The following is a 27,692-nucleotide window of genomic DNA, read 5'->3' as shown; positions in this document are numbered from 1 at the left end:
TTGTTAAAGCTAAATATTTTAAATGCTTTATTTATTAGATTAGATTAGATACCCGAGAGTATGGAAACAGGTCTTCCGGCCCAACATGTGCAGGTTAGGTGAATTGGCCATGCTAAATTGCCTGTTGTGTTAGGTGAAGGGGGAATGGGTCTGGATGGGTTGCAAGTTGGTGTAAACTTGTTGGGCCGAAGGGCCTGTTTCCACACTATATGTAATCTAATCTAAAAACATGTCCACACCAACCCTCCGAAGAGCAACCCACCCAGATCCATTCCCCCACCCTATGTTTACCCCTGACTAATGCACCTAAAATTAGGGGCAATTTAGCATGGCCAATTCACCTGGCCTGCACATCTTTGGATTGTGGGAGGAAACCGGAGCACCCAGAGAAAACCCACGCAGACATGGAGAGAATGTGCAAACTTCACACAGACAGTCGCCCAAGGCTGGAATCGAACCCAGGTCCCTGGCACTGTGAGGTAGCAATGCTAACCACTAAGCTACCGTGCTACCCACTGAGCCATTATTAAACCATTCTATCGCCTGTCACCATCAGTGGTTTGTCAATATGCATGCCTTCAGATCTCTTTGTTTCTGCAGCCTGTATAATATTGCAACATTTAGTTTATATTGCCTCTCTTCATTTATCCACCCCCTAAATGTCTCACTTTGTGTTAAATTCAATCACGTGACTGGCCATTCTACCAGTTTATGTCCTCCTGAAGCCTTTTGTGAATGGCATTTCCAGATTTTATGTCATCTGCAAACTTTGAGGTGATGCCCTGTAACAGCAAGTGTAGTTCATTGATATGTATTAGAGAGAGAGTGATCCTTGTAGCAGTGAGAGACTGGAAACCTTCCCACAGTCTGACAAACAGTTGTTCACCATTGCTCTCTGCTTTCTCTGCCATGGCCAAATTTGTATCTGTCCTGCCACTGTCTCTTTAATCCCAGGGACCTTAGTTTTGCTAAGTGCATGAGATATTTCATTTAATGCCTTTCGAATGTCAAAAAATGTGACCTACCGCAGCCCCTTGCCCAATGCTTCCACAATCACTGCCCAGGCTGCAGCTCCGGCTATTCCCTTGCTCCTGGAATCCTGAATGTTGTTTCTACTTAAAGATCCATTCAATATTCTCTTGAATGCTCCAGCCGACTCTGCCTCCACCACACTTCCAGGCAGTGCATTCCAGATCCGAACATATCTTCTCTGAGAAAGGCTTATTTCTGACATCACATGCTTCCTTTTCGAAACACTTTTTTTTATTAGACTCCTTACAGTGTGGAAACAGGCCCTTCGGCCTAACTAGTCCACTCCGACCCTCCGAAGAGTAAACCACCCAGGTCCATTCCCCATATTTACCCCTGACTAATGCATCCAACTCGATGGACAATTTAGCATGGCCAATTCACCTAATCTGCACATCTTTGGATTGTGGGAGGAAACTGGAGCACCCAGAGGAAACACACGCAGACACGGGGAAAAAGTGCAAACTCCACACATACGGTCGCCCAAGGCTGGAATTGAACCCGGGTCCCTGGTGCTATGAGGCAGCAATGCTAACCACTGAGCCACCATGTCACCCTTCAAAGCTTATGCCCTCTGGTTCTCAATCCTCTTATGAGTGGGAACAGTTTCTCCTAATCTACTCTGTTCAGGTTCGTCATCATTTTGAAAACCTCTATCAAATCTCCTTGCAGCCTTCTCCTTTCAAAGGAAAGTATGCCTAATTTCTCCATTCACATTAGGCAGGAGTCGATCCTTAATTACCACCAAATCATCTCTTCAGCTGACTGTGGATGTGTGGGCATGGGATGTGGGGTGTAATGTGCTCATCTTTCGTTGGTAGTTGAACAGCACTCACTGAATGAGACGCAAAGTTTGATCATAGGCTGGTCCTCCCAGTCTCTTCACTGTCTTCAGGAGAGAGTGAGATTAATGGATGAATGATGATTGAACAGAGGAAAGGGTCGAAGGTCTCAAGGCAGATAGCAGTGATTAAATAATTCTCAAAGCAGCCATTCCTGGGGCTATGGGGAGAGTGATAGGAAAACGTCAGCTTTCTACCACACAGTTTGTAATGTTACAGAACTTGTTTGACCCTGTCAGATGAGGGAGTAAGTTTACACAGCTTATTATCTCCAGTCATTTTACCTGCACTCACTGAAACCCTATCAGGAGATTCACTTTGTGTTGAGAAGCCTCCACAACAGCATCACCACCTTCATAATAATGGTCTGAGCAGGCAGAAATGGTCTGGCAGGAGTTGTGAAACTAGGAATACTGGATATGATCCATTCTTGGGGATTACAGGATGGTGTAAAGAGGAATGAGTGAAGGAGGAAAATGAAAGAAAGTAAAAAAATTAACTTTCCGCTCATAAAAGAAGAAAAGAATTAAAGTGCAGTGCAAATGAAGCAAAGATGATGTGCGAAAAATCTTTTTCACAGCGAGTAATTAGAGCATGGGATGTGCTGCCTGGACATGTGATGGAAACGGGTTCAATTGAGGCATTCAAGAGGGTATTGGATGATTATTTGGATATAAATGGTGTGCAGGGATATGGGGAAAAGGCAGGAGTGTGGCATTAGGGGATAGAACATGGTGCTGGCACAGTGGGCTGAATGACCTTCTCTTCTACTAACAACTCGTCTCTCCTGTAATTTACATGACACCTCTTATGACCGTGGGAAATCTTGAAACCAATGGAATTCTTTTCAGGTATATTCATTCTAGTGATGTGGGAAATGCAGCAGCAAACCCCCATGGACTAATCTGTTTTTGGGGTACTGGTGGAGCAATAAGTGTTGTCCAGGCAGAGGAACTGTCCAGCTCTTCCCTGAAAAAATGCTGAGAGATCTTTTATAGCCACCCTAGAGAATGATAAGGCTTCAATCTCATCTGAATGATTTGATTTGATTTAATTTGATTTACTGCTGTCACATGTAACTAAGTACAGTGAAAAGTTTTGTTTTATGTGCAGTACAGACAGATCATACCATACATAGTGCAGAAGGATAATACATCAGAGCAAAGAATACAATTTTATGGCAACGGAGAAGGTGTATAAAGATCGAGATCAATATTTAAATTTGAAATTTGGAAGATCCATTCAGAAGTCTAATAACAGTGGGGAAGAAGCTGTTGAATCTGTCAGTATGTGTGTTTAAGCTTTTGTATTTTCTGCTTACAGAAGAAGTTGGAAGAAAGTATAACTAGGGTGGGAGGAGTTGATTATGTTGTCTACCTTTCTGTGGGAGCAAAAGGTATAGATGGAGTCAATGGACTCCTTCAATACTGCACTGAAGTGTCAGCCTGGATTCTAGGCTTAGCTTGCAGGAGTGGAAGTTGAACCCAAAACCTTCTGACTCAGAAGGGAGACGTTGCTGGCTGCTGAGACACAAGATTTGTTTTTCATTATGAGTCATTAACAGTCATAGAGTTATACAGCATAGCAGAGGCCTTTCAGTCCATCGAGTCTGTGCCAACCTATCCACACTAATCTTAGTCTCCAATGGATATTTTGCATCACAGGCTGGGGTGGCATTTGTTGCCCATCCCTAGTTGCCCTAGAGTTGGTAGTGAGCTGCCTTCTTGAACCGCTGTAGTCCATGTGCTGTATGCCTCTATGCCATTAGGGAGAGAATTTCAGGATTTTGATCTAATGACAGTGAAGGAACAGTAATATATTTCAAAGTCAGGATGGTGAGTGCCTTGGAGGGGAAACGTGCAGGGTTTGGTGTCCCCATGTATCTGCTGCCCATGTCCTTCAAGGTCAAAATGATCATGGATTTGAAAGGCGCTGTCTAAGGATTTTTGGTGAATTTCTGCAGTTCATCTTGTAGATTGTACATGCTGCTGCTATTGAGTATTGGTGGTGGAGGGAGTGTATGCTTGTGGATGTGGGGCCAAACAAGCAGGCTGCTTTGTCCTGGATGGTGTCAAGCTTCTCGAGTGTTGCCTTGATCTGAGTGGTTTGTTCAGCCACCTCAGAGGGAAGTTAGGAGTCAATCACATTGCTGTGTGTCTAGAGTCACATGCAGGCCAGAGGAGGTAATGGTGACAAATTCCCTTCCTTATAAGGCATCAGATGGGTTTTTATGACAATCAATGATAGTTTCATTGTTGCCATTATTGGGATTGGCTTTCAATTTCAGATTTTATTAATTGGATTTAATTCCACCTGTAAAATAATGGCTTTGAGGGTGAGTACAGATTACGATATTGATGAATCTCTTTCTCTTATCTTCCAGGCTGATCAGACGGAGATGAGCAGGCTCAGTTTGCCGGGAAACATGCGTCGAGGAGGCTCAGACACCAACCTGAACCTTACAGTGACTGACGGCTTGCTGGACTTCCAACGGGACCGGCAGACAGTGGAGCAGCTGAAACAGAAGATTCTGAAACTCACCGAGCAGTTGCGGATCGAGCAGGAGCTCCGGGACGCGAATGTGGCCGAGTATCTCAAACTGGTGAACAGCGCTGACAAGCAGCAGGCCCGCCGCGTTAAGCAGGTCTTTGAGAAGAAGAACCTTAAGTCCGCCCAGGTCATTGCTGGGCTGCAGAAGAAGTTTGACCATTATCACCGCAAACTGAGGGACATGGAGCAGAATGGCTCGCGCAATTCCAAGGAACGGCTCCGGGACTCTCAGCACAATGTGAGGGACATGGGCAATGCCAAGCAAGGGGCCGCAGGGGGTCCTGGCACAGAAAGCAGGAAGACCCTTCCGGGTGTCACTCTGACCCCCCCATCCTCCGTCTTCAGCAAGCCACGCGAGATTGCCATCCTGATCCGCAACAAGTTTGGCAGCGCTGACAATATTGCTCACATGAAGAGCTCCATGGATGACTTCCAGCAGGACCCTGGACCCAGGGCCTTCAGCGGGAGTGCTGTGCTGGTGTCCAAACCCAAGTACCTGAGTGACGACGAGTGCTCCAGTGGCAGTGACTTCGCTGATAGCAATGGCAACTCCGATTTTGGGGTCACCACCAGCCCAAAGTCCAACTCACTGGAGAGAGAGACAGGCAAGTTGGCCACCATCTTGGATGAGCTCCGGGAAATGAAGGAAACGCAATCGCAGCTATCACAGGACATTGAGAATTTAAAAGTTCAGTTCAACAGCGACTTTAGCCTCATGACCCAAACATTACAAGAGGAGCACTACAGGTAACCAATTGTTGGAAGAGTGTTGGGCTGTCAAGCGTGAGCCATTAAGAGTATCTGAGATAGACAGATTTATTTTTTAAATTTTTTTTTCTTCTTTACTCCCACACTACTGCCTAACTGCGGTAGTGCTTTTTTTCCCTAGTACCCATGTTGTGTGTGTGCAGGTGTGAGACACAAGGTGTACGAATGTTTATTCAGTTGCCACCACCAGGAAGACAAGAAACACCCAAGTGGCCAATGACAAGCAGTGTCCTTCACATCAAAGGGCTAGACCGATTTATAATCAGAATGGGAATCAAGGATTTTAATTAAAAGGCAGAAAAATGAAGTTGTGAATTATCAGATCAACCATGCTCTAATTGAACAGCAGGTTAGGCCATCTATTTGATGAGCTGAATGGCTTACTTTGCTCTTACATTCTATGGTCTTATTCTGGAATTGTGCCCATTGAACAGTATCCTTTGCCTCCTGCGTCTGTGCTCATTTTGTCTGAGGCACCATTCCACTGCTTTGCGAAATCTATTATCTAACCATCTGGACAATATTTCTTCCAAATCCATCATGTACAGGCCCAGCACAAATTCCTTTCCCATCCACCTCCCTAACCAATGACTAAGGTGGATTAAACTGTTTGTAACCCACTCACTATATGAACTTGAGCTGAGATCTCATCCACATTGGAGTTGCCCAACTATAGGGAGGAGTCATTATAAAAGTTAAAATTTTTATATGTAATATGCAAAATCCAATTGCCCAATGACAACCAACTACACAATCATTGACTGGCAGAGAACCATTGTCGCTGATTATTGACCACTCGTGTTCACCAATAAATTTCGTTTATAAAGAGCCTCTCAATTCCATTTCAGCTGCACATTGTTGGAACCCACAGCTACACAAACAAGAGTTCAAAATAACAATCGAATTACTTATTTTTAAAAAAATGCAGCCTTCCTTGTAAATCCCTAGTTTTAAAAACCGATCTTTCTCATTTCAGTCCCCAGTTTTCAGAAGGGCATACATAAGAAGCCAGGGTCTTTACATGCCTCCACTTATTAAAAAAAATGAAACCCCATTTAAAAAATACACTTAATTATAAAACATGGGATATGCAAACCACAAATCACATCCATTCATTGTTCCCCACTTCTCAACTTAAACAATCTTAATATTTATTGAACATTTCAACATTATCATTACCTTAACTAGGGCAGCGTGATTATAGAAGCATGGAATTATGAGTACAGGTCACATAGGTGTATTCCCTAGAGTTGGGAAGATTATGGGAAGATCTAATTGCACCATTAAAGACGACTAAAGGTAGATAGGGGGAAGCATTTTCCTTTGTAGCTGAGGCAGTGGTGGAGGGTGGTGCAAGATTGTGCCTCTTTGTTCTGGGCCTATGTTCAGATCAAAGGAGGAATTTCTTCTCTCATAGGGGAGTGAATCTGGAATTCTTTACTGCAGAGGGCTATCGAGTCTGGGTCATGAAGTATATTCAAAGCTAAAATAAATGTTTAATCAGTAAGGGAATTAGGGATTACGGGGCAAAATCAGGAAAATTGAGGGTTGTCAGCTCAGCCATGATCTCATTGAATGGTAGAGCACACCTGAAGGGTTGAATGGCCTAATTCTTCTCTTACATCTTGTGGTTTTGCATGTCAGGAAAGTTCCTCCTGTCATACTGCTCCTCGGTCACATCAGCCTCCTTTTATCCAGTGCTATGACACCTGTCTACTGATGTGGCACTCTCCGTTTTGGCCTGATTATTTCTGAGTGTGTAATGGTGCAATCGGACCACATGATGGGGCTGAATCACAGCATATAATACAGGATACTCAGTTAAAGTTGATTAAAACTGTCCATACTCAGACTGGGACTTCAGGACTCTGGGAAATTGCAGGTGTTGAATATTCAAAATATGAGTCGAAGGAGACCATTTGACTCCTTGAGCCTGCTCCCCCATCCAATACAATCATGGCTGTATTTCTATTGCATATTCCAAATTCCCTGTAACCCCCAATAACCCTTGATTCTAATGTCTAACAAGAATCTAAGCATCTCTGCCTTAAAAATATTCAATGATCTTGCCTCCACTGCCAGCGAAAGCAGAGAGTTCAAAAGTCTCCGGGAGAAAGATAGTTCCCTCATCTCTGACCGAAAGCGTGACCCCGAATTTTAAAACCATGCTCCGTGGCCCTCGACTCACCCACAGAGTGTTTGGTATCCTTTCCATGTCCATCTTGTCAAGACCATTCAGAATATTATAAACTTCAATTAAGTCACCCCTCACACTTCTAAATTGGGTGGCACGGTGGCTTAGTGGTTAGCATTGCCACCTCACAGCATTAGGGACCCAGGTTCAATTCCAGCCTTGAACGACTGTCTGTGAGGAACTTGCACATTCTCCATGTGTCTGCGTGCGTCCCTCTGGGTGCTCCAGTTTCCTCCCATCATCCAAAGATGTGGGGTTCGGTGGATTGGCTATGCCAATCTGTCCATAGTATCCAGGGATTGCAAGCTAGGTGGATTAGCCATGGGAAAATGCAGGGTTATAGGGATAGGGTAAGGGGTTGAGTCTGAATGGAATGCACTTCAGAGGATCTGTGTGGAATCGTTGGGCCATATGGCCTGTTTCCACACTACAGGGCTTCTATGATTCTGTGAAATTCCAGTGAAAGCAAGCCCAGTCCGTACAAACTTTCCTCATTAGACAATGCACTCTCATCCCAGGAATCAAAGTAGTAAACTGTGCAGAGTGAAAAAGTCAATGTAAATGTAACAGATCAACCCCAGTCCCAAACCTTGAGCATCAGTGAGCTCCTGAATTAGTGAGTCGTCAAAAGTAAATGTAAAATATCCCATGGTACTATTCAACATTGAGCATGGGGATGTTCTCCTTGATTTTCTGGCTAAGATTTATCCTTTAACCAACATTGCTCTGCACAAATCACCTGCACATTTCCTGCGATGCAGCACTTCCAGAGTTATTTATTTGTTGTGAATTGTCTTGGAACAGTCTCGAGGTTATGGGAGGTGCTATGAGAATTCAGGCCTTTCCTTTGATAATCAGATGGTCTCTTTAAATGTGGATCACCTAAAAGGTTTGCCTGGGTTTTTGTTAGGTCGGCCCGTCTGGAAGATCAACTGAATGACCTCACAGAACTCCATCAACATGAGACCATTGATCTAAAACAGGAGCTGGCCAGCATTGAGGAAAAGGTGGCCTATCAATCCTACGAGCGAGCCCGTGACATGCAGGTATACAGCTTTCTGTCACACTGCTGACTGTGTAATGTTTATACATTTACAATATTACTGCATAAATCCCCCATGCAGAATGACCCACACCACTGCCCAGTTTAATCAAATCCCTCCATTGTCTCATTCCTTCCTGTCTCTGGAGTTTGTCCATACGTCCTAAATCCCTGGACTGTCCACCTATTCTGGCCTCTTGACATTCCCCACTTGCTTATCCTTCCATTGGAAGCTGTGCCATCTGCTATCTGGGTCCTACGTTCTGGAGATGCCTTCTTAAAACTCTTCCCCGCCTCTCCCTGAAGATGCTCTTTGCACCCTGTCTCTCTGACAAAGCTTGTGGCCTCCTGTCCTTGTACCTTCTGGAGTGATGATGTGGAGCTGCCAATATTGGACTGGGGTGGACCAATTAAAAATCACAACCAGATTATAATCCAAAAGGTTCAGTGATCTGACGGTACAGTGGTTAGCACTGCTACCTCAGTGCTAGGGACCTGGGTTCGATTTCAGCCTCAGGCAACTGTCTGTGTGGAGTTTGCACATTCTCCCCATTTCCGCGTGGTTTCCTCCAGGTGCTCCGGTTTCCTCCCACAGTCCTAAGATGTGCAAGTTAGGTGAATTGGCCAAGCTAAATTGCCCCATAGTTTGTAGGGGTGTGTAGGTTAGGTGCATTAGTCAGGGGAAATGTAGAGGAATGGGTCTGGGTGGGTTACTTTTCGGAGAGTCGGTGGGTGTGGATGTGTTGGGACAAATGATCTGTTTCTACACTGTAGGGATTTAATGAGGTTCAGTTGGATGTACTAGCTTTTGAAGCATTGCTTCTTCATCAAGTTGCTGTGGAGCAGGATCATAAGACAACGAATTTATAGCAAAAGGTTACAGTATCATGCAACTGAAACAATGTATTGAACAAACCTAGATTGCTGTTAAGTCTTTCATCTTTTAGAATGGGTTACACGTTTCGGTTCATTAATATGTAAATCTCAGAACTTCTTTTCAGTCACATTCTTGAGATAACTTAAGGTTTTATAAAAAAAAAAGTGACATCTTAGCTCAGACAATGCATTAGAGTTTTGTTCAATATATCATTTCAGTTGCATGATACTGTAATCTTTTGCTGTAAATTCTGTGACTTATGATCCTGCTCCATAGCTACCTGATGAAGGAGCAGTGCTATGAAAGCTAGTACTTCCAAATAAACCTATTGGACTATAACCTGATGTTGTGTGATTTTTAACTCAAGTGATCCAGTGTTGAATTTGTAGAATGATGCCCTGATGAAGCACCTACCAACAACAGACGCTTACAAACAGAAGTTGTTGCTTAGATTAACTCCACCTGATAATTTACAGATTTCTTAAATGTTAGATACAAAGATCCACAATCAAACCAGAGGAAACAACAACAGACATTTCTGGAGGAAAACTAGTGTGCCATTTACCGACCATTCCAATATGGTGTTGAGTGTCAACATACTCCTCCTTCAGGTGCCATATTCTAAGATGACACTGGTATCTAGGATTTTCCAATTGGATTGGTTCATGTTTTGGTGAAGTATAATATTGATTAGCAATTGACTTCTGCTGAACAGGAGACTCTCCTAGTCTCAGAGTTTGCCTTCATGAGTTACAAGTTGATGACTGACCTATTTGGTCATGAGATGAACACACGTCCAATGTAACCTACAAATCCTGAAATGGGACTTGAATACAGAGGTTCTGGCCTATGGGTCAGGGCACTATCCACAGGATCCTCCCTCCGCCAACATAAAACACCATCAGTTATTCTGGATCTTGGAGAGAGTCAAGAAGATTTTCATATCTTACTTCTGATTAATTTGTCACTCTCTTCTTTCATGTGAAGAGAGGTTTCATACTCAGAATCCTACCTTCCTTATTTGCTTCACAGATGTTAACTGATGCAGAGTGTTTGCCATTCTTCATGTTACTGACATAATGGTTTTTAGAATTTGAAATGCTGTGACATCTCAACAGAGAAATGGATCTATCTTCCTTTTTTTTAAAAGACACAGAAGATTGTCACTAACTTATTAAATCCTGTAAAATAACTCCTATTCTCTGAAGTTTGATGCAGTTAACCATGCCCCATATCACACTTCTGGGCAAGAAGTAAGTAAAGTTGCCAGAGTCTCAGAAGACCATAGGCGTTAGAGAAGTGACTGGTGAGGCGCTTAACCTGAGGGTCACCACACCTCAGATGAGGGGAAAGGTTGTGAAAGAATGACCTTTTCAGTAACCTCAGCTGATGCAGGAGTTGAACCCATGCTGTTGACATCATTCCATATGGCAAACCAGTCTGCTATAAGCAGGAGCCAGCAGAGGAACAGATAACGAAGATAAAACATTACTTACAAAGTTACTCTCTCAAGTGGACAGCTGCTAATCTCTTGTTGTCTTATGTCAATGAATACAGTCAAGACCATCTGGTTGAAGGAACCCTGCGAGGCACAGGAAAGAAAGGGGATCTGAAAGGATGAAATAAGCAAATTTGTGACAAGAAAAAAACTCCAGCTTGAATGAACTTAGGGTTAATGGTGACGATAACATCTGATTGAGTATAAATAGAATTTCTTACTCACCAAGAAAGAATCAAAGAAAGGACAGATTTTAAACAAAAAAAATTGGACTGTCAGTTTAGTTGTGTTACTCATGCTCTCATGGATTCCAGTCTCTGATTGTAGAAACTTTGGAGCTGTGTTGTGGTGGTGGGCATTTGTATCCAAACTCGCACCAAATTCCATTTCATTAGCCCCAAATTGATCCCTAGTCCGGCCATGCCTCATTTCTTAACATTGTTGGTAAATCCCTCTATAACCTCATTCTCCCACTGTCTCCAAACCCTCCTTGAGTCCTACAGTGCTCTGAGATCTTTTTGTGTCTCTACTTCTAGCTCACTGTCCATTCCCTATTGGTGCTGTGCTCTCAGTTACCCAGCACGAAAGCCTAGATTTCCTCTCACTATAGAAACATAGAATCCATATGGTGTGGAAGCAGGTGATTTGGCCCATCAAGTCTACACTGCCCCTCCCAACAGCATACCACCCAGCCGCCCCCATCCCTGTAACCCTGCATTTCCCATGGCTGATCCACCAAACCTGCACATCTTTGGATCTCCTCCATTTCTCCGGATACCTTACATTCTTGCTTTAAGATTCTCCTTTGAACCTGGTTTTGCAACATATAAGGTATCTCAGTGGCACATGTTTTTGGTAATAAAAGCATTTTAAGGTGTTTTTTTTAGTCATGGTCTACCTGGCCAAGCTGATGGAGAAGATCCCTTTGGTACAACACAAGGAAGAGCGAGGCATTCTCTTTTCCCTAATATGACGACCAGCAAATGGATTACTGCCCACTGATGGCCTTCATTTCACTTGGGATTTTTTTTTCTTTGCATTCATGAGATGTGGACATTGCTGGCCAGGCCTGCAATTATACAATTCAATTTTATACAATACAATTTTCAATACAGCACAGGAACAGGCCCCTCAGCCCACCAAGCCTGCACCAATTCCCAATCCTTATTTAGACCTACTACTTATGCCCGTATACAGTTTCTATCCCTCTTTTTGCCTCTCGTTCATGCATCTATCAAGATATGCCTTAAATGTTGCTAACATACCTGCTTCCATCACCTCCACTGGCAGTGTGTTCCAGGCACCCACCACCCTCTGGCTGAAAGATTTTCCCCATACTTCTCCCCTAAACTTTTACCCTCTCACCTTGAACCTGTGCCCTCTTGCAGTTGACCTTTCCACTCTGGGAAAAAGCCTCTGACTATTCATCCCATCTATGCCTCTCAATTTTGTCAACATCTACCAGATCACCCCTCAGCCTCCATCTTTCCGAGTTTATCCAACCTCTCCTCATAACTAAAACCCTCCAGACTAGGCAAAATCCTGGTAAACTTTCTCTGCACCCTCTCCAAATTCTTTCCCTTTACCTTTGAGAAGGTGGTGAAGATGGAAGTCCCAGCGTTGTAGGTTGACCCACAGTGCTATCAGGGAGGCAATTCCAGGATTTTAATTCAGTGACACTGAATGAACTGCAATATATTTACAAGTCAGGATGGTGAGTGGCTTGGAGGGGAACTTGAAAGTGGTGGTTTTCCCATGTATTTACTGCCCTTGTACTTTTAGGTAAAAATAGTCAGCGGTTTGGAAGGTGCTGTCTAAGGAGCCTGTTGCAATGTTTCTTGCAGAATGGATATTACTGTGCACAATGTTGCCTCCAAAGCAAAATTTGACCACATTTGGCAATAAAATGAAAGAGATGTGTCAAAATGCTTCACACATTGTAAATGCAAAAACTTACTTTCCAGAAGCAAATGGAAGTTCTGTGCATTTTATTTTTAGGGCTAGATCTGCTGTACGCAGTTTGTGCAGGTCACCAATTAATCTTACAATCGTTGATACTGACCTGAGGAGAGATGGAGCTAAAATTTGATTGAAATGACTGATATTATCATTGGCGTGTGGAAAATCTGTTTCACACGGAATGTTGATTTGAAGGAAGCCATTTGGCCCATCATGCCTGCATTTTCTTCTTGTGCATGTTATTACCGAGTGCCAATCTCTTTCTTTCTCCCCAAACCCATGGACCTTATTTTTATCCAAATAACAATTCAATGCCCCTCTTGAATGCCTCAGTTGAATCTGCCTCCACCACATTTCAAGGCAGTGTATTTCAGATTCTAACGTCTCACTGACCTTGCTGTCCTGAATTCTTCTTTTTGATTCCCACAATATCCCAGTCCTTGTTGCTTGTTGCCATAAATGCCTCCCTGCAGTTCAATGGTAATGCATTAGCCTTGTTTCTGGCAGGGTTCCAGTGAGATTAAAGCAGTGGAGTGTGAAGTTTTCAAACCTCGATGTTGCTGATGTTCATGGATTCCCGGCAACCAATCCAGCCTGTGGAAAAGGCACGACCAACTGAGTGGGAATTCCAACCCAAGTCATTCATAGATTGCACAATATAGGTTTACAACACAGATCATTGCTACTGATACTGGGCTGGAGTGAGTGAGGGACCCAGAGTGGAAGAGATCATAAGGAATGGGATTCTACATTTAAAAAAAGGTGCAGAAGGCCATTCAGCCCTCTGAGCCTACTCCACCATTCAGTGAGGTTATGGCTGATCTTCTACCTCAACAACACTTTCTTGCACCACCTTTGCAGCCCGTGATGTTTTTAATATGCAGAAATCTACCAGTCACAAGTCTTGAAATATGCTCTCAACAACTGAGTCACCACAGCACTCGGGAGTAGAGAAGTCTAAAGATTCAAAAATAGAGTGAAGAATACTTGATTATAGTATGGCAGGAGACAATTGCAGAGCTAAGGAGAAGCAACACCAAGCAGCTGTCTATTTACCAGCACCTTAAATTCAAGTGGGTTTAAAAATGTTGGTCAAAGCAGCCTTTGTCTTTCGTTTACTTTCCCACAGCTTCTGATGAAAGGACATTGACCTGAAACATTATAATCGGTCTGACTTTAACTTAATTAACACCAATTAACTTACCTGGAGTAAACTCAGGCCCTATTAATTCCTCTCTCTATAGATGCCAAACCTAACAAGTAGTTAGCAGACTGGACAGAGTTGACAGGGTGAAGCAGTTTTTGTTTGTAAAAAAAAACACGAATGAGAAGAAATTGATTTAAAGTGACATGCAAACAAAGCGTCGAGTGATGTAAGAAAACGCGTTTTTACGCAGCAAGCAATTCGGGTCTGGGAAGCACTGCCTGGAAATGTGGTGGAGTCAGGTTCCACTTAAGAGGGCATTAGATTTTTATTTTGGGATGGTAATTGTAGACAGGAATATGGGGAAAAGGCAGGAGATTATGTTATGGACCAGACCAAACCCTCTCAAAATATATTCAGAAGATAGTCATGGCCTTACCTTTTCTTATTTTAAAGGTAAGTGTAAGATGTTGCATTCCAGATGCAATTCGATTGGTCAAACAATTTGATATTAGCAAAAGCACATTTTATTCAAATGCTATAATTAAAATGCAACAAAAGAAAGAACACATTGGAACAACTTAACTGTATTGGAAAACTTAAACAGAATAATAGGTTAACTACTAAACGGTAACTATTCAATAAAGTAACATCCATAAACACATCCTTAGCAAAGGTAAATTCAGGAAAACAGATTGTCTCACATGCAGTTACAGCAGCAGGAAGAGAACCCCCAGTTTTTAGATATGACTGACAGAGGAAAAACAGCTTCCACATCAGCTTCAAGACCCCAGCAGCTGCTACAGAAAAACTAAAACTAAAAATCCTGGTTCTGTGGGAACTTGACCCCACCCAATTAGGCTGCTTCTATCATTCCAACTTTGAAAAAAAACCCCAAGGCCTCACAAGCTCTCTTCAAAAAACCAGGACAAAATACACCTCTTAAAGCTGTAGTATCATCACAGTTAGCACTAGATCATAGAGCTGGTACAGGCATGATGGGACTTTGGCCTCCGTCTGCACTGTAATGATTCTGTGATCGTTATGATAAATCTATGATATCGGCATTTGCTGTTTTCATCTCACATTTGTTTAGTATCTTCATGTTTAATATCAATCCCAAATCACACCCTATATGACTTATTTTTACCAGACCCACTGACATGCCTCTGTTTATGTGGTCATCTGTAGGAAGCCTTGGAATCGTGCCAGACCCGACTTGCCACCCTGGAATTACATCAACAACAGCAGCAATTGTTACAGATTGAAAATGCCAACGCTAAGGTTCTGCTTGGAAAATGTATCAACATCTTTCTGGCCATCATGACCGTTATCCTTGTTTGCATCTCCACCATTGCCAAGTTCAGTATCCCTCTGATGAGGAGCCGTTTACATGTCGCTTGTACAATCTCTGCCGTCATAGTTGCGATCATTGTTTGGAAAAAATGGGATCAGATTCAGAGTCTCACAGACCGTATTTTATAAATTCACTGTGAAATGGGAATGCTTATCATGGATCATTTTAATTATTAAAATATGACTTTAAACAATGAAATATACAAGACAGAAAATATTTGTATTATTACCTCGATATTAGAGTAGAAACACAACGTTTCTCACACAGCACTTTACTCAACATGTCCATTGATAACTTGTGACAAGATCAGCTCCAGCATCTGTAGCTATCAAAGGTCCTCATCATGTGTTAGCCTTTGACCAGATGATGTGTTCAGATTCTGACACTTGAACTGATACTTTGGATAAAAGAGTGATCAGCCATGATCTGGACGGGTCTGTGGTTTCTGATCACACATTACTTTATGAACCAGCTGATGAAATATCACGTGGGATGAGGAGTGTTGTGGTTTGCTTTACTGGGAAGTTGATACCTGATGTCTTCCTGAGCTGCATTGCTGAAAGGAACTAGGTGAAGATGAATCTGTGGAAGAGGAGGCAAAGACTGACTTGTGCTCAGCCATGTGTGTAATTGACATTACATCACTAACCTTATGTTTCTGTTGACTAGGACATGGTGAACTATTTTTGAAACCTGTCCTGAAAACTGAATATTTGAGCTTCAAGACTGAGGCAAAATGTATTGAATCCATAATTATGCTCTAACCTGCCTCAACAGGAGAAAGTGAATTAATTAATTCATTCTGGTTGCAGTGAGGTGGGTGGAGGATTGTCAGGTGTAAATACACTTGTCTTAAAGAGAACTCTTTTAAATACACTGTAGAATAGCTATTTTTATATACCTCATAACAATGCACATTTATTAATATTTCTTTTTCACAGGTTATCACTCAGGTTGTCACGTTTCTTTTTATGTATTCACTGACAAAATGCACTTATCTGCACCCAGAACGCTAGGATCAGGATTGGTAACTTCTTTAAATATAACCATCTGTAACAGCAGTAAAATTACATGGCATTGGAACACAGAAGGCTCTGACTTTGCCTTGTAAATGAAGACTCCTTTTTATCTTTAATCACCACCAATTAGGGAAATTAGGAATAAGCAGTGAGTGCTGGACTAAACCATTAACACCTACGTACCATGAATGAATCAAAAAAACATCACAAAGCATTATCTCTAGGAGGGGGCCTTGCTTGACAGCAGCAGAGTGAATAAAGCTGTATGGCTGTATATTTGATCATTCCAGTCACCTGAAGAGTTTGGCTGCATAAAATGATCCTATTCACCTTAAATCATGATTATAATGAAATGCATTCATGAAGTATTGTTTGGTGTGCTGTACAAGTTAAATCTATTGAAGGCTCACAGACTAAGGACTCAAAATGAAGAGTTTTTTAAATAATACATCTGAAGGTGCTTTTTGTTTCTAACAGAATTTTAGGGCTGCAGAAGATGTGTTCATAATAGGCAATTTAATTAATTATCGATGTGTCAGCAGGATCAGGCCATTTGGCCCACCAAGTCCACACTGCCCCTCAGAAGAACATCGCATCCAGACTCACCCCATACCCAATCTCTGCATTTCCCATAGCCAATGCACCTAACCTGCACATCTTTGGACTGTGGGAGGAAACCAGAGCAAACCCTTGCAGGTACAGGAAGAATGTGCAAACCCCATACAGTCACCCGAGGTGGAATCAAACCTACAACCCTGGCGCTGTGAGGCTGCAGTGCTAACCACTGAGCCATCATAAGGGGCGATTCCTGGTCAGCCATATGATGGAAAATATTGGAGCTTCTTACATCATAATTTTTGGTTGCAAACTACATTAGAAATACAGAAAAATGAAAAGTAATGGAGTTTGTAATTTCTCCATTGAGTTTATCTACACTGATGTAATTTAGAAAGCAACACCACTTTTTGTTTGTTACTATGGTGGAGGTAATGTCACTGGACTAGCAACCGGTTGCCCAAGTTCCGACGCCCTTTGGTTCAAATCCCACTGCGGTAGTTTGTGGAATTTAAATTCAGCTAATAAAATCTGGAATTGAAAGCTAGTCTCAGTAATAGTGACCATGAAACTATCATTGTTTGCAGTGAAAACCTCTTTGGTTCATGAGTGCCCTTTAGGGAAGGAAATCTGCTGTGTTAAATTGGTCCTTCCTACCAGACTCACAGCAATGTGGTTAGGTCTTACTGCTCCTTGAAAAGGTTGAGTAAGTCACTGAGCTCAAGGGGCAATTACGGATGAAAACCAAATACTGACCTTGCTAGTGATGCATAAATTCTTTACAAAGGAGAAAAGAAACACTTTGACCTGCATTAACTTTCTATTTATGTTTGGATTCTGATGAGGTTAATATAAAATGCAAATGCTGACTAGTTTGGAATACTGTGGTGCTAAGTGTTGTGAAAGTGGGTTAACGGTGACACACCCAAATCTGCCTAATAATGAAAATAAGAGCCTCCTTTGAGTCATGTTGGGAATTCTGAAATGTAACGTGTACTTTTTTCACTGGTCGTGACACATACAATTGTTCACCAGAATGATCTCCTAAACAGATTTGGTGAAATTGTAGTTATTTGTAGGCCGTGCTGAGACAAACCAATGTAAGAACTCATTGTACAGTGTGATTTTTAACTTAAAAATGAGAAATGAATGAATAAAATATAAAGTATAATCACAACATTTTCATTATTTCTGCTTAATCTATCTCTTAGCTTTCTAAGTAGTTTTGTTTTCATTTTGGCCTCACCATGCCTCCTCATGTAGAAACTGCTTACTGAGAACAAATCTCTGATTGCTTCTCTCTTTAAACGGGGCGTGGAGCATTGCCATGCACAAAGTGAAGATAAGAAAGGAATTAAAAGAGCAAACAGTGGACATAAAAACACTGGTGGGTAAGATTAGGTAGAATCCCATGATATTCTGCAATTATATCCAGAGAAGAGAATGACCAGGGAAAGAGTAGGGCCCATTAGGAAGCAATCTGTGCATGGAGCCAGAGGACATTGGTAGGGTGTTAAATAAACAATTCTGTCTTAACTCAGGAGGAAAAGGATATAGGTACAGAATTAGCGAAGAGGGACTGAGAGGTTCTTGAGCATCAGGAGTGAGGAGATAGTGGAGGTTTTGGTAGTCTTAAAAGTGGACAAAACCCCAGGACGGTTCCTGAGGATGCGTTTTTTTTCTTTATTCTTTAACAGGATGAGGGCATTGCTGCCTAGGCAGCATTTATTGCACATCCCTAATTGCCCAGAGGACAGTTGCGAGTCAACCGCTTTGTTGTGGGTCTGGAGTCACATGTAGGCCAGACCAAGTAAGGACAGCAGACTTCCTTCCCTTAAGGATGTCAGTGAACCAGATGGGTTTTTCCGACAATTGGCAATGGATTTATTGTAGTCACTAGATTCTTAATTCCAGATTTTTTAAAATTCAAATTCCAACATCTGCCATGGTGGGATTTGAACCCGGGTCCCCAGAACATTATCTAGGTCTGTGGATTAACAGTCCAGTGATAATACTACTAGGCTAAATGAAACTAGTAATATTTCATTACTCAACACGAAATGTTAACTCTGACTTCTTTCCACAGATGCTTCTGACCTTTTCCAGCAATTTCTATTTTTGCCCCAGGACACAAATTGTTATGTTGCAGAAGGCGGCCATTTGGTCCATTGTGCACATACCAGTTCTATCACCTACAGCCACTCTCCTGCCTTTTCCCCATATGGTGAAAACACCATTTTTATCCAAATATTCATCCAACGTTCTCTCGATTACCTTAATTGAATCTACCTTTATCACATTTGCTTCAATGGTTCATCTGTAAAGAATCATTGCAGAGGATTAATCTAATTCCAATTCTTTATCATCATGCATTTGAGCCAGTTCAATCTCTTCCTGGTCTTTTTGTTAGGTTTGTAATCATCACTGGGACAAGTAGTCAAGTAAATTGCTATGCACTGGTCTATGCATTAAAATCCCCGTCTGAAGCCTTTGACAAAGACAAATGTCTACAGTGAATATCTCCTGGATTCTGAGTAAGAGATTGAAAACTTCTCTTTACAACTGTTTTTCTTTTCTTTCAGTCAATTTTTATTTTCAGCTTATCCCTCCATTTACATTTTCCAGTATGGCTACTGAAATAATGGGGAGGCAATGGCCTAGTGGTATTATCACTGGTTTGTTAATCCAGAGACCCAGGTAATGTACTGGTGACTTAAGTTTGAATCCTGCCATGGCAGACGTGGAATTTGAATTTAATGCATATCGGGAATTAAGAGTCTAATGATTACCATGAATCCATTGTCGATTGCCATGAAAAACCTATCTGGTTCACTAATGCCCTTTAGGGAAGGAAATTATCATCTTTAGCTGGTCTGACCTTCATGTGACTCCAGACCCACAGCAATGTGAATTAACACTCCTTTTAATATCTGTCAGCCCGGGATCCCTCATTAGACCAGGTTAACAGATCCAATCAGGGAACTCATTCTATGAGATCCACTTGGGTGATCTCGCTACAGCTACCACATCACATGGTCAAAACTGTAAGGAAATTGTACCCAGGCCTTTGAAAATCTCAATTTGATCCAGGGTCTATAAGATTCACAACAGAAGGCCAAATGTGTCTTTATCTGAAATCTCACCACCTATTTTCTGGAAGCAATGAACATAGAACACTGCAGTGCAGTACAGGCCCTTCAGCCCTCAATGTTGCGCCGACCTGTGAAACCAATCTGAAACCGATCTCTCTGCTCATCCACACTACCAAGAATCTTACCATTAGCCCAATATTCTGTATTCGTGTTATTCCTTCCAAAGTGAATCATCTCACACCTTTCCGCATTAAACTTCATTTGCCACCTCTCGGCCGAGCTCTTCAGCTTATCTATGTCTCTCTGTAATCTGCAATATCCTTCAGCAATGTCCACAACTCCACTGACCTTAGTGTTGTCCGCAAATATACTAACCCATCCTTCTATGCCCTCATCTAGGTAATTTATAAAAATGACAAACAGCAGTTGCCCCAAAACAGATCCTTGCAGTTCACTACTAGTAACTGAACTCCAGGATGAACATTTCCCATAAGCCACCGCCCTTTGTCTTCTTTCAGCTAACTAATTTCTGATCCAAACTGCTAAATCTTTCTCAATCCCATGGCCTCCTTATTATCTATTAGCCTACAGTGGGGAACCTTATCAAACACTTTACTGAAATCATATACACTACATCAACCGCTTTACCCTCATCCACTTGTTTGGTCACCTTCTCTAAGAACTCAATAAGGTTTGTGAGGCATGACCTACCCTTCACAAAACCATGTTGACTATCCCTAATCAACTTATTCCTTTCATGATGATTATAAATCCTATCTCTTGTAATCCTCTCCAACACTTTACCCACAACCAAAGTAAGGCTCAGTGGTCTATAATTACAAGGGTTATCTCTACTCCCCTTCTTGAACAAGGGTCAACATTTGCTATCCTCCAGTCTTCTGGCACTATTCCTGTAGACAATGATGACAGAAAGATCAAAGCCAAAGGCTCTGCAATCTCCTCCCTAGCTTCTCAGAGAACCCTATGATAAATCCCATCCAGCCCAGGGGACTTAACTATTTTCATACTTTCCAGAATTGCTAACACCTCCTTCTTATAAACTTCAATCCTGTCTAGTCTAATAGCCTGTATCTCAGTATTCTCCTTGACAACGTGAATACTGACAAAAAATATTCATTTAGCGCCTCTCTTATTTCCTCAGAGTCCACACACAACTTCCCACTACTGTCCTTGACAGGCCCTAATCTTACTCTCGTCATTCTTTTATTCCTGACATACCTCTAGAAAGTTTTAGGGTTTTTCTTGATCCTACATGCTACAGACTTCTCACATCCCCTCCTGGCTCTTCTTAGCTCTCTCTTTAGGTTCTTCCTGGCTAACTTGTAACTCTCAAATTCCCTAACTGAGCCTTCACGTCCCACTTTTGCATAAGCCTCATTCTTCCTGTTGACAAGAGATTCAACTTCTTTAGTAAACCAACATGTCCTCGCTCAACCACTTCCTGCCTAACTGACTAGTACATACTTGTCAAGGACAAAGGAAATGTGCAATGGTGTTTCCCAGGAATCAGCATTGGGACCATTACTCTTTTTAACATTATCAAGGGTTGAGAAATGTTCCGGGCAAGATTTGATGGTATCAAGTATGAAAGACTCAGATCCATGGAGAGACCAGAGAACCAGTTGTCTCCATGAGAAGGCCTAAGGACGATCTGATAGATGTGATGAATGCTCTTGATAAAAGAAAGAGAAACTGGTTCCAGAGGACACTGACTTAAGGTGACTGGCAAAAGAATCAGAGGTGACAAGAGGTTAAAAAAGAATTTACAGTAGTTTGAGATGCAGTAATTGTTACTGTGAATCTAGCTTTGATGATTTTTAGCTTTGGGGAATTCATGAATGTTTAATAGCCTACACACTACATCACCACAGAAAAAAATCACTGAGTTTATGGCACTTGCTGTGATGACCATTTAAAATGTATGGAACAACTGGAATGGGGCGGTTGTCAATGCGACAGAGTCAGATTTTAACACGCTTGGCAACAACAACCTATAAATATATTGTGCATTCAGCATCATTATAAAGCATGGTCAGACACAAGGCCACAGAAGTAAATAGTAGTGCAATGAGCAAAGGCTTTGTCAAGACAGTAAGTTTTAAAGAATTTAAAGTTTTAAAGGAGAAAAATGAAAGTACACTATGAGCAGTGCAGTGATCAATATGCTCACTGCAGATAGTGAAATTTGAGTTCAATTAAACGAAAGAGCCGGCCTAATGGCGATGATGTAAAAACCCATCTGGTTCAATAATGACAATGAGGGAAGGAAATCTGTGATCCTTACCTGGTCTGGCCTACTTGTGACTCCAGACCTATGTTCATACAGCTGACTCTTAACTGTCCTATATCAGTTAGTGATGTAAAATCATTGATTTGATCAGTGACTTCAGCAAGAAAGGAGGACATGCCCCTATCTATATCAATGGAGCTGAGAAGGTGGAGTGGAGAGGTTCAAGAGTGTTAGGTTCCTTGTAGTGGCAACAACAACAATCTTTCCTGGACTTCCCACATAGATGTGACCGTCCAGAAGGCACAACAATGCCTCTTCTTCCTCAGGAGACTTAGGAAATTCAGCATGTCCATATGAACTCTCATTGACTTTTACAGATGCATCATAAAAAGCATTCAGTCTGGGTGCATAATGGCTTGGTCTGGCAACTGTCCTGCTCAGGACCATAAGAAACTACAGAAGGCTGTGTGCACAGCCCAGACATCATGGAAGCCAATCTCCTATCCATGGACTCCATTTACACTTGTTGCTGCAGAAAGACTACTAACATCATGAAGGCCCTTCACATCCCGGTATGACTCTCTTCCAACCTCTTCCATCAGGCAAAAGGTACAGAAGGTTAAATACAAGCACCAGCGGGTTCAAGAGCAGTTCTTCTCTGCTGTTATTAGACTGCTGAATGGACTTCTCTAATTTTAAATCTAATGTTGATCTTGATTTGTGCATCTTCTGTGTAGCCCTAGCCTGGTATGCATCGCTCTGTCTAAGCATCCTATGATCTGTATGTCCTTGTTTGTTATGATCTGTCTGTACTACTCGTAAAATAAAACTTTTCACTCTATGTAAGTACATGTGACAACAATAAATCAAATCAAATCAGATCGAATAAGCACTGGCCTAAACAGTTACACCCTGATCCCACGAACATAGAGTCATAGAGATGTACAGCACGGAAACAGACCCTTCAGTCCAACCCGTCCATGCCGACCAGATATCCCAACCCAATCTAGTCCCACCTGCCAGCACCCGGCCCATAACCCTCCAAACCCTTCCTATTCATATACCCATCCAAATGCCTCTTAAATGTAGCAATTGTACCAGCCTCCAGCACTTCCTCTGGCAGCTCATTCCATACACGTACCACCCTCCGTGTGAAAAGGTTGCCCCTCTATAAAAAGAAATTTTATATCTTTCTCCTGTCACAATTAACCTCTAGTTCTGGACTCCCCCACCCCAGGGAAGAGACTTTGTCTATTCACACTATCGGTGCCCCTCATGATTTTATAAACCTGTATAAGATTACCTCTCAGCCTCCGATGCTCCGGGGAAAACAGCCCCAGCCTATTCAACCTCTCTCTATAGCTCAAATCCCCCAACCCTGGCAACATCCTTCTCAATCTTTTCTGAACCCTTTCAAATTTCACAACATCTTTCCGATAGGAAGGAGACCAGAATTGCACACGAGATTCCAAAAGTGGCCTAACCAATGTCCTGTACAGCGCAACATGACCTCCCAACTCCTGAGCTCAATATTCGCACCAATAATGGAAAGCATACCTTCACTATCCTATCTACCTGCGACTCTACTTTCAAGGAGCTATGAACCTGCACTCCAAGGTCTCTTTGTTCAGCAACACTCCCTAGGACCTTTCTATTAAGTGTATAACTCCTGCTAAGATTTGCTTTCCCAAAATGCAGTGCCTCACATTTATCTAATAAACTCCATCTGCCACTTCTCAGCCCATTGGCCCATCTGATCAAGATCAAGAATCTGAGGTAACCTTCTTCGCTGTCCACTACACCTCCAATTTTGGTGTCATCTGCAAACTTACTAAATATACCTATTATGCTCACATCCAAATCATTTATATAAATGATGAAAAGTAGAGGACCCAGCACCGATCCTTGTGGCACTCCACTGGTCACAGGCCTCCAGTCTAAAAAACAACCCTCCACCATCACCCTCTGTCTTCTACCTTTGAGCCAATTCTGTATCCAAATGGCTAGTTCTCCCTGTATTCCATGAGATCTAACCTTGCTAACCAGTCTCCCATGGGGAATCTTGTTGATTGCCTTACTGAAGTCCATATACGTCACACCCACTGCTCTGCCCTCATCAATCCTCTTTGTTACTTCCTCAACAAACTTCATCAAGTTCGTGAGATGTGATTTCCCAAGCACAAAGCCATGTTGACTATCCTTCATCAGTCCTTGCCTTTCCAAATACATGTACATCCTGTCCCTCAGGATTCCCTCCAACAACTTGCCAACCACCGACATCAGACTCACTGGTCTATAGTTCCCTGGCTTGTCCTTACCACCCTTCTTAAACAGTGGCACCACGTTAGCCAACCTCCAGTCTTCCGGCACCTCACCTGTGACTATCGATGACAGATATCTCAGCAATCATGTCCCTAGCTTCCCACAGAGTTGTAGGGTACACCTGATCCAGTCCTGGGGACTTTTATAAAACATTGCAGAGCTGGAGACGGCCATTTGGTCCATTGTGCCTGTGCTGGCTCTTCAAATGAGCATCCCATTTGCTGCCATTTCCCCACCTTCTCTCCGAAACCTTGTATATTATTATTTTTCAAGTAACCATTGTTTAAAAGCTTCATGTGAACCTACCTCCATCACAATCTCAGGCAGTGCAATCTATACCATAACCATTCACTGTGCAGAAAAAGATTTTGATTTGATATATTATTGTCACACATAAAATATTGCATTGTGCTACCCAGACAAAACATTCCTTACAGGTACATCAGGGTAATAGAACTGAATGCAGAATGTAGTGTTACAGCTACAAAGAAGGTGCAGAGAAAGGTCAATTCTAATATCTGAGAAGCCAGTTCATAAGTCTGATAACAGCAGGGAAGAAGCTGTTCTTGAGTCTGTTTATCTGTGTTTTCAAACTTTTGTATTTTCTGCCCAGTGGAAGTGAGTATAACCAAGGTGGGTGGGGTCTTTGATTATGTTGGCTGCTGGCTGCTGGAATGAATTCACAACTCTCTGTAATTTCTCGTGGTCTTGGGCAGAGCAGTTGTTATACCAAGCTGTGATGCTATCTATGGTACATCTCTAAAAATTGGCAGGAGTCATTGTGGACATGCTGACTTTTCTTAGCCTTCTGAGGAAGTAGAAGCATTGGTATGCTTTCTTGACTGTAGTGTTGTCGTGGATGGACCAGGACAGATTGTTGGTGATACTTACTCCTAAGAACTTGAAGCTCTCGACCATCATAATGCCTCTTTTTCCTCAGGTGGCTCAGGAAATTTGGCACATCCATATGGACCCTCTCCAACTTCTACAGATGCACCAATGACAGCATAAGTCCTCCTGATCTGTCTGTCCTTGCTTACTATGATCTGCTTGTACTGCTTGTAAACAAAGCTTTTCACTGTATCTCAGTACATGCGACAATAAATGAATCAATTTTCAATCTCCACCTCAGCAACTTTGACACAGATTAATAAATTGATATGTGTCCTCCACTTTCCTTCCTTAAGTCGATGACCAGTTCCTCTGCTTTGCTGGCATTGAGGGAGAGATTATTATCTTTAAACCATGCTACTAAATTATCGCTTTCCTGTACCATGCCTGGTCACTGTTTGAGACCCCATCCACAATGGTGGTGTCATTGGGAAATTTGTAAATGGGGTTTCCTCAAACCATGAGCTTTTCTTCATTCTGCTTATGTTAATTATAACTTTGTCAATCTGTGCCCTCTTGTTCTTAATTATTTCACACACGGGACCATTTTCTACTTATTTAACTCTGTCCAGTCCTCTCATGATCTTGAATACTTAAATTAGATCTGTGCTCAGCCTTCTTTTCTCCAAAAACAAACTCAGGTTCTCTAGTCATTTCCAAAACTGAAATTCCTCATCTTTGGAATCATTCTTCTGCACTCTCTCCAAAGTCTTCACATCTTCCCTAAAGTGCAGTGTCAATGTGTACACATTACTCGAGCTAAGGCTAAACGTGTCTTATTTAAGTTCAACATAATCTCCTTCCTCTTGTACTAATTTCATTTTTAATAAATGTATGCTTTATTAACTGCTCCCTCCACTTTTCCTGCCACCTTCAATAATCAACACATATCTCCATCCTATCACTACATAGGTATCACTACATAGGTCTCTGTACTGAAATGAATCTGCCACATATTTGCCAAAGCCACCAACATGTCTATGTCTTTCTGAAGTTCTACACTGAACTCCTCACAGTTTACATTGTTTCCAAGTTTTATCACCTGTAAGTTTTGAAATTGTGCTCTGTACACCAAAGTCTACATCATTTATATCAGGAAAAACAATGATCCAAACACTGATCCTTGGGAGTTCCACCACAAACCTCCCCCTAACCTGAAAAGTATCCATTAATCATGTCTCTATGTTTCCTCACCCTCAGCCAATTCCTTGTTGATGTTGTCCCTTTTATTCATGGGCTATAACGTTGCTCACAAGTCAGTTGTGCAACAGTGTATCAAATGCCTTTTGGAAGTCCATGTTCACCACAGCAATGGCATTATCCAGACTCCAAAAAACCTCCAGCAATTAGAATTATAGAGTTGTACAGCATGGAAACAGGCCCTTCGGTCCAACTCGTCCATACTGATCAGATATCCTAATATAATCAATACCCATTTGCCAGCACTTGGCCCATATTCCTCTAAATCCTTCCTATTCATATACCCATCAGATACCTTTCTAAATGCTGTAACTGTACCAGCCTTCACCACTTCCTCTGGCAGCTCAGTCCATACAAGCACCACTCGTTTCTGGGTGAAATGTTGCCCCTTAGGTCCCTTTCATATCTTTCCCCTCTCAGCCTAAACCTACACCCTCTTGTTCTGCACTCCTGCATCCCACGGAAAAAACCTTGTCTGTTTACCGTATCCATGTCCCTCATGATTTTATAAATATCTATTTGGTCACAAATTAGCCTCCAGTGCTCCGGGGAAAACAGTCCCAGCCTATTCAACCTCTCTCTATAGCTCAAATCGTCCAACCCTGGCAACATCCTTGTAAATCCTTTCAAGTTTCACAATACATAACTTAAACATACTTTTCCCTGAAGAGATCCATGCTGGTTTTCCTTACTTGATCCATATTGGCTTTCCTTAATTAACCTGAATTTATCTATGTGAATATTAATTTTGTCTTGAATTATTGTTTCTACAAGTTTCACAACTACCAAAGTCAAACTAGCTGATCTGTAATTGTTTGGTTTATCCTTACACCCTTTATTGAACAAGGGTTTGATCTTGAACTTAATGAATTAAAGGATTATGGGGAATGGACAGGGAAGTGGAGTTGAGGCCGAGGTGAGATCAGCCATGATGGTATAAAATGGCAGAGCAGGCTGGAGGGGTTGAATCATCTACTTTTGTTCCTCCTAGCCCTTATGTTCTCTTTTTGGTACCTAACTGGCCCTCACTCCTTATAGACGTTTGAACTCACAAGACCTCTTATTCCTGATAACACAAATATCTCACATAACACGAAAGCCT

The 27,692-nt window shown here is 42.1% G+C and overlaps 2 protein-coding genes across 6 annotated transcripts in view; one reads left to right on the top strand and one right to left on the bottom strand.

Moving 5' to 3' along the window:
* LOC140466764 (uncharacterized) overlaps positions 1-15,642 on the bottom strand; it is a 28,491-nt gene extending 12,849 nt beyond the window's left edge. Inside the window, exons 1-4 of one of the 2 annotated variants that reach the window (XM_072562366.1) lie at positions 15,490-15,642; positions 13,310-13,353; positions 13,153-13,226; positions 10,799-10,911 (exon numbers count right to left, since the gene is read on the bottom strand). In XM_072562366.1, coding sequence (XP_072418467.1) covers positions 10,799-10,911; positions 13,153-13,226; positions 13,310-13,353; positions 15,490-15,548 — 290 coding nt within the window. In that variant the 5' untranslated portion in view covers positions 15,549-15,642. The remainder of the gene's footprint in view (positions 1-10,798; positions 10,912-13,152; positions 13,227-13,309; positions 13,354-15,489) is intronic. The other variant, XM_072562367.1, reaches the window with a different exon arrangement.
* Positions 1-18,011, top strand: part of tmcc3 (transmembrane and coiled-coil domain family 3) — a 129,262-nt gene extending 111,251 nt beyond the window's left edge. For all 4 annotated transcript variants that reach the window (XM_072562362.1, XM_072562361.1, XM_072562365.1 and 1 more), the window contains exons 2-4: positions 4,255-5,168; positions 8,294-8,429; positions 15,095-18,011. In XM_072562362.1, the coding sequence (XP_072418463.1) occupies positions 4,255-5,168; positions 8,294-8,429; positions 15,095-15,388 (1,344 nt within the window). In that variant the 3' untranslated portion in view covers positions 15,389-18,011. The remainder of the gene's footprint in view (positions 1-4,254; positions 5,169-8,293; positions 8,430-15,094) is intronic.
* Positions 18,012-27,692: the final 9,681 nt, after the last annotated feature.

The sequence above is a fragment of the Chiloscyllium punctatum genome, chromosome 44, assembly GCF_047496795.1.
Source record: "Chiloscyllium punctatum isolate Juve2018m chromosome 44, sChiPun1.3, whole genome shotgun sequence".
Lineage (NCBI taxonomy): Eukaryota > Metazoa > Chordata > Chondrichthyes > Orectolobiformes > Hemiscylliidae > Chiloscyllium > Chiloscyllium punctatum.
This window is presented reverse-complemented; position numbering and strand designations above follow the sequence as displayed.